General features: G+C 37.9%; 1 protein-coding gene across 2 annotated transcripts in view; it reads right to left on the reverse strand.

Annotated features, from left to right (window-relative positions):
- Positions 1-12,275, reverse strand: part of LOC110826886 (ankyrin repeat and FYVE domain-containing protein 1) — a 52,769-nt gene that overhangs the window by 7,328 nt on the left and 33,166 nt on the right. For both annotated transcript variants that reach the window (XM_022057986.2, XM_022057988.2), the window contains 12 exons: positions 12,118-12,231; positions 10,820-11,042; positions 9,931-10,050; positions 9,027-9,147; positions 6,960-7,133; positions 6,151-6,264; positions 5,220-5,376; positions 4,535-4,735; positions 3,609-3,803; positions 3,076-3,421; positions 2,551-2,689; positions 1,775-1,873 (listed from right to left, as the gene is read on the reverse strand). In XM_022057986.2, coding sequence (XP_021913678.1) covers positions 1,775-1,873; positions 2,551-2,689; positions 3,076-3,421; positions 3,609-3,803; positions 4,535-4,735; positions 5,220-5,376; positions 6,151-6,264; positions 6,960-7,133; positions 9,027-9,147; positions 9,931-10,050; positions 10,820-11,042; positions 12,118-12,231 — 2,003 coding nt within the window. The remainder of the gene's footprint in view (positions 1-1,774; positions 1,874-2,550; positions 2,690-3,075; positions 3,422-3,608; positions 3,804-4,534; positions 4,736-5,219; positions 5,377-6,150; positions 6,265-6,959; positions 7,134-9,026; positions 9,148-9,930; positions 10,051-10,819; positions 11,043-12,117; positions 12,232-12,275) is intronic.

Genomic DNA, 12,275 nt, shown 5'->3' on the forward strand with positions numbered 1-12,275 from the left:
CAACCTCATACAAAATTCTATCCAACATTCTTTTGGCAAGATTAACCCCATATGCGAATGAAACTATTGGGGATCATCAGTGTGGGTTCAGACGAAACAGATCAACGATTGATCAGATCTTTTGCATTCGTCAGATACTAGAGAAAAAATGGGAGTTCGGTGGGACTGTACATCAGTTATTTATAGATTTCAAAAAAGCCTATGACTCTGTGAAGAGAGAAGTGCTATATAATATTCTTATTGAATTTGGTATACCAAAGAAGCTAGTGGGTCTAATAAAAATGTGCTTAAATGAAACCTGCAGCAAAATTCGAGTAGGTAAATATGTATCTGAGACATTCCTCATCAAGAACGGTCTAAAACAAGGAGATGCTTTGTCTCCCTTGCTCTTTAACTTTGCGCTAGAATACGCCATCAGGAAGGTCCAAGGTAGGCAGGAGGGTTTGCAATTGAACGGGACACATCAGCTATTGGCATATGCTGATGATGTTAATTTATTGGGGGACGATATAAATACAATAAAGAGGAACGCAGAAGTTTTACTAGAGGCTGGTAGACAAGTGGGGCTGGAAGTAAATTCAGAAAAAACTAAGTACATGTTAGTATCTCGTCATCAGAAGACAGGCGGGCAAAATTATCTTAGGGTAGCTAATAAATCCTTTGAAAGGGTTACAAAGTTCAAATATTTGGGAACAACAATAACAAATCAAAATGATACTTGTGAGGAAGTTAGGAGGAGACTAAATTCCGGAAATGCTTGCTACTTCTCAGTCCAAAATATTTTGTCTTCCCGTCTGATTTCTAAGAACCTGAAAATTAAAGTATACAAAACAATAATCTTGCCTGTTGTTTTGTATGGGTGCGAAACATGGTCTCTCACTCAGAGGGAGGAACACAGATTGCAGGTGTTTGAGAATCGGGTGTTGAGGAGGATATTTGGGCCTAAGAGGGAAGACGATGGGGCGTGGAGAAAACTGCACAATGACGAGCTTAAAAATCTGTACTGCTCCCCCAGTATTGTGAGGGTGATTAAGTCGAGAAGAGTGAGATGGGCGGGACATGTAGCGCGCATGGATGGGACAAGAGGTGTGCACCGGGTACTGGTTGGGAAACCTGAAGGGAAGAGACCGCTGGGGAGACCTAGACGTAGATGGGAGGATAATCTCAGGCGGGATCTATGGGAGATAGGAGTTGAAGGAAACTGGATTTTGTTGGCCCAGGACAGGGTCCGGTGGAGGGCTTTGGTTAATTCGGTGATGAACCTTCGGGTTCGGTAAGCCATCTAGTTAGTTAGTTAGTTAGTTAGACTGTCCTACAGCACATCTACTAGCAGAGGCATGTGATTACTCAAATTTTATGTTTGATAACTTACAAGGGTGTGTTACACTCATGTTTATTACTTCTACAATAACAACTAAAAGAACAGGTTATAACAGACAAACCCTCAATTTTTCCAAGTAATCGTCAAGAGTAAATGAGGCATTTGGCCCAGTATAAATTATGTAAATATCAATTTAACTCAGTTCTTGTTTCATTCTCAGCATTATCATTTATTAAAATCCATGTCCCCATAATTTTGATTTAAGACTTATATTAAATGAGTGATGACAAAACAACTGGATCCACGGCTACTGCTAGTGATACCAATACACATGGCAAACTTGAGGGCCAGATGGAGATCACAGACTGCCAGACTGTCAACTCAGAATTCTTTTTATCATGATGAGAGTCCTACTCATGCTGGGTCAAAGGAAAATATTGGTTATTTTCTCACCAGTGATGCTTCCTCATTGTTAGGCCAAACTTGACACCACACTCCAAGCAAATGTCTCCCTCTGCCCAAGGGGGCTCCTGACACAAATTATCCAGAAGTCTAAGAAACAGAAAATATGGTTTTAAAGTACAAAGAATTCTGAGTATTTAATATAAATAGATCTATATTAACAGTACAATAAGATTTATTTTATGTTGCTATTCCCTGGAAATATTTGATCAAAGGCATTTAACACTTCATAGCAAAAAGTTAATCTAAATTACATTAAAATGTTAAGTTTCCACTTCAAAGAAAGTAAAATGTGTCTCCATTACAAAGATAAATTGGTTAATGCTGTTAAGAAATATAATCAGTTTATTCTGAGGGCCTCCCTGGCCAGATTGGTCGAGGGGGAGAGGTCAGACTAAGACAGGTACCCTGGTCCTCCAGGTTGGGGGTTGGTCGCAAGGCTAACTACCTTGCACCGTAAAAAGGAAGATGTTTCGAAACCTCGATCAAAGCCTCGGACAGATTGACCTAACAGAGGACCGAATGGAAGAGGAAAATTGAGGAGGCCATGGACCGAATACGGACCGGAGAGCCATAGAAGAAGTTTATTCTGAGAATTATATGAAACCCATAAATACAATCAATGGGAAAACTGCAGTTTTACTGAATGGTATAGCAGACAGTACAATAAGTACCACTGTGTTTAAAAGGGCTAACAGGAAAAAGTTATGTGTTAACAGGACAGCATAACTGACAGTCTAAGAAAAACTTTGCATCAGTTGTTGTACCTGGAAAGAAGTTGTTTTGTTGCCACCTGATAGTTGAAAATTGTTACTCCATCTTTGTTCATTGCACCAAGACATGCACCGGCTTTCACCAAGGTGCGGCACAAATTTCCATTCCCCTTCATATATGCCAGCAACAGAGCTGAAAGAGGCATGGAGTATTAAAGAAATAATACAGTTCAACATCTATTTTATCACCAACAGATATTACAAAATACTAAGCATTATATTTTTTATGTTAATACTTTCTCTGAATTAGTATCATTTGAAAGTTCACTGTAAAATACAATACTTGACATAAAGAGAACAATTTTTGAAAACTGGTGTGTTTTATTTATTTCATAATCCAACAGAAGTAGAGTAATGAATGACTCATCATCCTGATAACAGAAAAAAGTAATCTGGTAGAATTTACCAACATATCAGAGGTCCTTGCTGCTTCCATCATCAGGGCAATGATGGAGGCACTCACCACAGCACTACAACCCAGAAGACAGGAATCTTAGAAAAAAATACTTGCTACTGTACCTGTGTTCCCTTCAAGATCTGGCTTATCCAGTGGATACTCAGGCATGCACTCAAGAAAGAGGTCGCAAATGGCAGCTGCATTGTCACGCGAGTACCAAGCAAGGACATGTAATGGATTGCGACCTTTGATATTCATGGCTTCCGCATCAAGACGTGATTCAGTAAGTAAAGCACGTGCCACAGAAAGGTGTCCCTCACGGGTTGCAATGTGAAGTGCATTGTCACGTTCTGAGTCTATTGCATCAAAATCAGAACCATTCTGAATCAGAGCTGATACGACAGCGGCATGTCCCGCGGCAGTTGCTACATGCAAAGCTGTACGGCGGTGAGCATCACGATCGTCAGCCTGTACCCAAAGAAACCACTCATACAATGCTACTTCCAGTGACACATTAGTAATATCAGGTCCCATACAACCTCAGAGAAGTTTCACACAATAACCAAATATAGCACTGCATTCTTATAGAAAGGAACACATATTAATGCAGTTGGCCTCTTATTACCAAAAGTAAACGCCAGTTCGTCTAACTCACTCTAGCTCCAGCTAAGAGCAGACTCCGCACAAGCATCTCTGATCCTGAGGCTGCAGCCAGATGAAGTGGTGGAGTCTGTGATGCATCCTGGACTCTTGAATTAACATCCACATGGATTGATAGCAGAAACAGCACGCTCTCCATATCTTTATTCTGAATAGCCATGTGTAGGAAGTTGCGACCTTTGTTGTCATACTGCCAAACACAAACAGCAAACAGAAATACCATTAACCCTCCAAGTATTCCAAATTTATTCTTGACAACTTCTATTCTTCTGTCTCAGTGGAGTAGGAATTGTGAAGGTTTAGGAGCTATTAATTTAGATAACTCAACTGTATGTTATGACTCAGGAAATAAACATAATCTTCACATCCTCTGAGGTACATTCTGAAACACAATGGAAGTAGTGCAATGAACACTGTTGCAAGTACACCCAAGGGCTTATAATTCTCTCTGACAGCCAGCTGACTGTGTGTTACTTCCTTGGATAACATTCTGACCTTTACTGGCTTGTGGTAGAAAAATCAAGATGCATTTTGAATCATCTACGTGACTCTCAAACAGTTATGGGACCTATAAAGTGAGATGTCATGTGCCGGCAAGTTAGTTACGACTGAGTACACAAGTAAGCTGGTTGTAGAAACAATATAATTACGGTTATTTTCAAGTGTTAGCAGCAGTGAAGGATTCCCTTCATTGATTTTTATATCCTGAAGAAATCACAGATGCACAGAAACATGAATTTGCAGCAGTACTACAAAATGAGTGGTGCTACTGCATCAGAAGACAGGCTATTGCATAAAATGAGACACAAATGCTCCAAAGAAATATGAATTGTTAAAATAAAGCTGTCGCTGTTATATACTTGTATACTGAAACTTCTGTACTGACCTATGTATTATCCTAGTGCTACAAATCTGAGATACCTGTTCAGCTGCTGTGGGTAGCTTGTCAAGAATAGCTTGAGCTGCTTTGTTGTTCCTATAGGTAAGAGCTGTGGCAAAAGGAGTTAATCCACTCTTGTCCCGGATGGAGAGGTGAATTCCTGGATGGCATAATAACAAAGTGATAATGGCTGGATGTTGGTTCTGGATAGCAACATGAAGTGGAGTTTTTCCTTCGGCATCCTACAACAGCAACAGATGTCACTAAACTTTCACAAACATTCTGTCCTGTTAAAGGAAAATGTTGTTTAAAATATATGACTTCAGTCTATTTTTCATGTACTGAGACTTAAAACTGACTATGTCTTTTGGACTAACACATTAAAACCCAGTGGTAATATATGTACTACCTGCTTTAACAGTTAATAACAGCATGTTTTGCCCACACAGTGCATTACAGGTTTCATATGCTTCTCACAGTAATTACCATCCTTAAATCCATTAATCAATTGTCCTTTATAACGGAGATAAATTGTTTTCTTTGAGGTAAGAACTGAATTTTTAAATAATATTTAGATAAGCTTCAGTTTCAAAACGTTAGTAGCACTGCAAATGACAGAGAAGCCTCTGAAAGTAATAAATAAATGTATATTCAAATGAATAAACCAATATATAAATCAATGCTAACAAATTTGAATGACCTTTGTCCTGGTAATAAACATCTTACCCTGCTGTTGATGGCAGCACCATGCTCCACTAATGTTTGCACTACTGTTTCTAGACCCCACTGACAACAAAGATGTAATGGACTGGCCTGGTCACGAGCCTCATCACCGCCTCGACCTCCAGGGCCAGGTCTTCTGGCTTCATTCAGGTCACAGCCACTAGCATTTAAGAGCATGTTTAAGGTTAGGTTAGCAAAAGAATAATCTGTTATTTATGAATTTGTAGCTAAGAAGTCTTTTGAAAGTGTGGCAAAATTCAAATGTTTGGGAATGACATTAACAAATCCAAATTGCATTAAGGAAGAAATTACATGCAGGCTAAATTCAGGGAATGCTAGTTACCACACAGTTCAGAATCTTTTGTCTTCCTGTCTGCTATCTAAAAATATAAAGATTAAAATATACAGAATTAAAATTGTACCTATCATTTTGTATGGGTGCAAAAAACAGTCAGTCACATTAATGGAAGAACACAGACTGAGGTGTCTGAGAACAGAATGCTTAGAAGAATATTTGGAACCAAGATAGATGAAGTGACAGAAGGGTGGATAAAACTGCATGACAAGGAGCTCAACACACATTATTTTGAAGATGAAATCATGGAGGATGAGACGGGTAGGGCATGTATCAAGCTCGGGGGAGAAAAGATATGAATGCAAAGTCTGGGTATGAGGTCCGAAGGGAAGACAACATAGATGAGAGGAAAACATTAAAATGTATCTTACAGAAAAAGGGCTGGAGGGTGTGGACTGAATTCGTCAGAAGATAGGGACTGGTGGCAGGATCTTCTGAACACAGTAATGAACCTTAGGGGTTCCATACAAGGTGGGAAATATCTTGACTGCTGAGCATACTATTAGCCTGCCAAGGACTTTGTTCCATGGAGTTAGTTAGTTTGTTAGTTGTCCTGCAAATATTCCAAACATATCTTGCCTCTGAATTAAAAAGCGTGCAATTTGCTCCTTGTTTTCATCTATAGATTTATGAAGTAACGTCTGGTAACAACCTTCAGGACCATGTCCCCAACAGTCTGTGTCAACCCCATTCCTGCAAAAAAAAAAACACCATATTAGTGACTTAATAGAGCCATAAGTATGACTCTTTCATAACAGCATTATGCTTTATGGTATTTTACTCTGTAACTTTCCATCGCAGTATCAGAATCTGTCATTTTTACAACACATGATACCGGATTTTAGCTGTGTTTAATCCATTCGAAACAAACATAAAAATACAAACTCAAGTATAAAATGACAAGTGCCAGATAAAAATGAAAGAAACTGGGACTAAGGTCACTTGTAGCTGGTAACAAACATTTTGAAGACACTTTCTACCTCCATCTTGAGGGCAGACACCTAACTTGAAGATGACTCATCACCCTGATGATTGAGGCAGCAAACTTCTAAGAGGTTACACAGCGCAACAACCCAGAAGACATCCATCTATAGTCTGGCTGTGTTAATGAAATAGTTTGAGAGCCATAGCTCCACCAATCCGTGTGATGTTAGCATGATTCTGTAACTCACTTACCAGGGTCTTATCAGTTTAAACAAGGTGCACTATGAGAAACCTGAAGAAGGCATTTCTAAACCATGGTGAGACTCTGTTCCATAATACCTATAAAAAATAATCTTGGTCCAAGATAAGAACAAATGGGATCATTGATGGTGATGATGCAAGAAAGAGCATTCAATTATTAACAAAATCAAAATTATTATGTTTTATGCAAGAACTGTGCTCACCGGACAAGTATTGCTGCAATGTCCTCTTGACCACTCTCCAGTGCCATCCAAAGAGGACAATTATTATTAGCATCTAGGACAGACATATCAACACCTCTTTTACAAAGGGAATCAACCACATCTGGCAACTGACACTTGATACTAAGTTGGAGAGGAGTCTCATTATCTGTCGTTCTAGAATCAAGAAGACATAAAAGATTCATTAAATTACATGAACACTTCACTGGTGTAAGAAAAAGAAGTAATATCATAAAAACTTGGGGGATCGGTAATAAAGGATCAGATTTAATCACTTAATTAAATTAAATCCGTGGAGTAACAGCTCCAGAGAGCCAAAGCCGACTAGCTTGACTGCTGACCTCACGTTCACATGCCTAAGCAGAGGTGAACGATCATCCAACCAGATATAGGGTGACGTGTGGTCAGCACAACGAACCCCCAGTCATTGCTAGTTTTCCTGACCGGATTACGCTACTCATTGTAGCTCCCCAATTTCCTCACGATGCTGGGTTGGCACCGGCCCCATACACTGGTTGAAAGCTCATGAGAAAATTTCTTCTCCCCCGAGACTCGAACCAGCGCGCATTCCGTATCGCCGGTCCAAAGCATGATGCCTCAGACCGCGTGGCTACGGCGCGGGACTGATTTAATCACTTTAGAAATAAATTATACAATTTACACATGAACTTAAGGTAAAGTGCCAGTTTTACCAAGTTACAAGTAATATGAAATATAGGCCTGAAGTAGAAATCATACTTTCCACTGTACATTTTCTGGGCTAAGTACAGTCAGTTCAAAAACAAAATTTCATAACAATATAATGACTGGTACAATAAGGAGTTATGTTTTCTTCCAATTAATATAAAATAAAATAATACAGAAATAATAACAAGAGAGCAAAAAGCCCAAATTCCTTCAAACTTATCATCCTTGCATCACATCTTATACACAGGCCAACATTAGGAGAATCACACTAATATACTGTTAAACTGTTAACCATGGATGTATGGAACACAATAAAAAGGTTCAATTGTATATTGTCATGGGTCAGGTCAAGTGCTCGTTTGGAAGGAGAGAAGAGAAGTAATGAAGAAAGTCTCAGAATAAATAACTTAACTTCAGGGATTCATACAGCTTGTGAAATGATACGTATGAGAACCATAGTATATGGTGTTTATCTGAAAAATAGCCAACTAAACAAAACAGCACTCAGCAGCAAATAAGGATGCGATATGATTAAGTAAAACGATATAACACGACAGCAGTTCAGGAAAAAAATATCTGTTTCAGTAGAGCAAAACATAATCAAAATTAAAATTCTATCCCCATCATACCATAATAAATCATACACAAATATTCTTATTTTTATAAATACACTTGGAAGAAATCATAAAATGGATTTCCATCAGACTGAACAACAAAATATTTCTCAGTTTCTAACATTTATTTTCTTATTTCCAACTGAAACTCACAGCCCCTAACAAACTTGCAGGGAAATTTAATGAAGATAAAAAGTAAAACATACAGACAGTAAAAATTTTAAAATATTGTCAGTATCCTTACAACCTGAACTTGGATTCCCTGTTAATTTTTTAAACTCTTAAACACTAATAAGGCCAGAAGTCTTAAAGTGCTCAGAATTTGTTTAAGTGTTCTGATCGCATAACATGGTGTAACTACACTCACTGTCACATGACACAGGCTTGGCAATGATTAAAAGCAAAATACTATATAGTAATTTTTACATTTCTTACAACCTTCTCGGGTCACCAGTCCTGTGAAATTGGCGCAAACATCCAACATTACAGAGCTACTCTGTCTCCATCATGAGGAAATGATGACACATCTCAAACATTGGGCTTCTGCTCTATTATGATGCAGTTGGTCACCTGAGAAGACTTTATCACAGTCAGTCACCAAGAAAGCTTTGAGTCATAAATTTTACACTAGTTTATAAAGTAATTCATTAATGAAAATGTTATATTTCGATTTTACACTAAACTTGGTGTGTTTTACTCTGGTTCCTGGCTTCACACAAGATAACACACACAAAACAGCCACACTTACATTGCATTAATATCAGCACCTTGATCTAACAGGAAAATTGCTGTTTCAGAGTCTTCCTTCAGGATAGCCTGATGCAGGAGTGTTAGACCCTTTCCATTCCGGACATTTATATCAGCACCACCTACACCACACATCATTCATTATTCTCACAACAAATTATCATACCGCAACAATATCCTGAAAAGCGTACGGAAATATCTTTTCATCTGTATACATTACTGCACAGTAGATGCAAAATAACTCCAAGCTTAAGCTACATCACTGTAAACAGGAAGAGAAGATTGAAAGGGCAAGGAAGAGCAAGACAGCAAAAAGTCTGTCTGCAAATGTATAGTATAACTGAAAACATTTTGTCCCTTATAATTTCGACACAATCAGTGGCATTTTGATACAAAGACTTCTGAACTGCAATGTATTCTGTAAACAAAAAGGAACTATAAAACACCAGTAATGCAGACATGTGTCATAACCTGCATGTGGTACTTTTACAGCCTGAACAGTAATAATTTCACATCTGATAGTAAACAAAGAAGGACTAGGTTATCTCTCTGTATGTGTTATTGCTCCACTTTACATTGTTTCTGTAACTTTATCTCAGTAATGTTTGGTTCCGTTTATGTATTAACTTGAAAGTGATAAAGAAATCTGCACCACGTGGTTGCTAGCAAATGACTGTCAAATCCAGTAGTAGGGATGGTGTACCTTTTCAGACTCTAGATGGACTTTGTGTCAACAGTAAAATCTCTGAAAACAAATTGGGAAATGTGGAAGAAAGCAATCACAGCGTATTTTAAAGCACTATCCCAACATCTAACAGAAGAAACTTGAGAACAAACACAAGTTGAGAGACAAGGTCATTGTCATCTTTAGTACAGCAGCAATGAACTTTACTAATATCACTCACCTTGAATCAATATGGCTACCATGTACTTCATCCCAGATGTCAGAGCCACCGACAATGGAGTATTTCCAGAGGAATCTGTCAAGTTGAAATTCACAGGAAGTGATTTTGGTTCGTTTGAATCTGAAACAAAATAAGAGCATATGTATTCAAACTCACAAGAATTCTTCATGCCATACGTAACATAAGAAGTTTATTAAAAATAAAAGTTAGAGTGATGTAACAATTTCAAGAATATAATGATGCAACAAAACTGTTTGTGTGTAAGTAATCATCCATCACAATCATTGACAAATGGCTGACATGTTAATGAGACTATTACTGTTATTTATTTCATAATTTTCACCATTTATGGACAAATGTTTCAATGAAATTTCACAGATGATCAGTACACAGAACAAGCAACTGTAGAAGGAAAATAGACACTGCCATCTCCTTCATCTGCCTTGGTACTGTCAAATGCAGGTTCATACAGATTTAATTTACTGTCAACACTTCTACAGAGAGATGTTTTGTCACTATATCCGAAGGAAAGGTCCACCAGTGGCAAGAAAAATTAAGGGTTTAAACATGCTAATGTCTCAACTTCCTTTCCACTTCTTGCAAAGTACGCAATCCTTGAGGGTCAAACATTTAACTCAATGAAGGAACTTTAGTAAACTGCTCAAGATGTTCATGGGTAAGAACCACAGGACTGCTTTTATTAAAAGTGTGCAAGACAACAAGAGAAGTACCTAGGGAAATAATGTGTGTTGTGTAAAACACCGTTCTGTTGTTTAATACAAATAAATGCATGTAACGTTTGGACATCTCTTATTACATAATGCAACTATAAGTAACATGCTTGAATTGTAAAAGGCATCTTTGTTTCTTGTATAACCATTTCACATACTTTCATGATCAACAATGGCTCTCATGGCTCCCTCCTGTTTCTGAACAATGGCAACGTGTAGTGGAGTCTGTCTAAATGTAGTAGCATCACTTCTGCCAATGATATTATAACCATCATCATCAACCTGAAGTGTTTGTAGGTTAGGGTTGGCACCAACTCTAAGTAGCTCTCCAACTAACTTGCGCAAGCCTTTGGAACACGCCACATGAAGTGGACTCTCCCCCTACAGAAGAAAACATTTTTTCTACATGCAGCGATTGAAGTATAGTAGAAACATTAAATTACAATGTCCTGGTTGATTGTTTTCCTCCAATTCAGATCCTGTTTTGCAGTATTGCAGTGGACCCTCCTCTGACTACCTGGCCAAAATATTATGTGTCAAAACTTCATGATACATAGTTTTATTTTCTTATTCACACGTCTCAAAAAAGGAGCATTCCTTGAGCTCTCCGCAACAGCTCAGTTAGTAGCGTACTTGCATTGGTGACCCAAGTTTGATTCCTAGGTATGTTCTTTTTTCCCCCTTAATCACCATGTCTGTAATGGTTTTGGAGGCTGTAACATGTCATATTTTTTTTAAGTCTTTGCATGTATTTATTATCTTTCACCCTTTCTACACATTCAAGAATGAAAGGAGTAAAGTTGATTTCTTCAAATGGAGAGACACACAGCAAAGTGTTATACATTTGTGGTATGCTGCTGAATTATGACAAATTAACAATGTCCACATGATATCTCTCCATGACTATCTAGTCTATGGTGGGATCATGGCTGTGCTGTTAATATTTTGTACAAACAGCAAAGTATAATACTCACCTATGTTCCATTCTTCAAACAAGAGATACGAGTATTTGTTTCTAAATTTAAGGGCCACAATTCTGCTATACTGTTTATGGAGATCACAAAACTAAAACTCAAATCTGAAGGACTGAATACACAATTTTTCTAATACATGGCTCTGCATATGAGATGGTATGATCTACGTCTCTATCACTGGGAGTAGCACAATTTCTTCTCATTATAAGCTATAAATGTAAATTAACCCTCTGACTGATGTATATATCTTAGATAACAAACTCCTGTATGTTGAAAGAAATGTACAAATACTTCTAAATATGTCTTAAGGCAGAATATGTACAATCTGTGACTGGTTATATATGTATCATCAGAAAGAAAATTTCATAGGTTCCAGACCAGGATATTCCAAGTGAAGCTACGCACTTGACCAGGATATCCTGCATGTAAAAGTAATCAAAGTATTACATCAATACTTGGTTTATGAAGAATGGATTAGATACCTTCTTATTCACATGATTAGGGTTTGCTCCATGTAAACATAATAATAGCCCTGCTTCTTCCAAACCTTCTCTGCAGACAAGATGGAGAAGGGAGTCAGCTGACGATGAATAGATCTGGGGAAAAATACAAGACCAATGTTATACCACTACAGCATGGA

The sequence above is a fragment of the Zootermopsis nevadensis genome, unplaced genomic scaffold (genome assembly GCF_977971745.1).
Source record: "Zootermopsis nevadensis isolate Lab colony 2312 unplaced genomic scaffold, Znev_1.0 Znev_ptg000009l, whole genome shotgun sequence".
NCBI lineage: Eukaryota > Metazoa > Arthropoda > Insecta > Blattodea > Termopsidae > Zootermopsis > Zootermopsis nevadensis.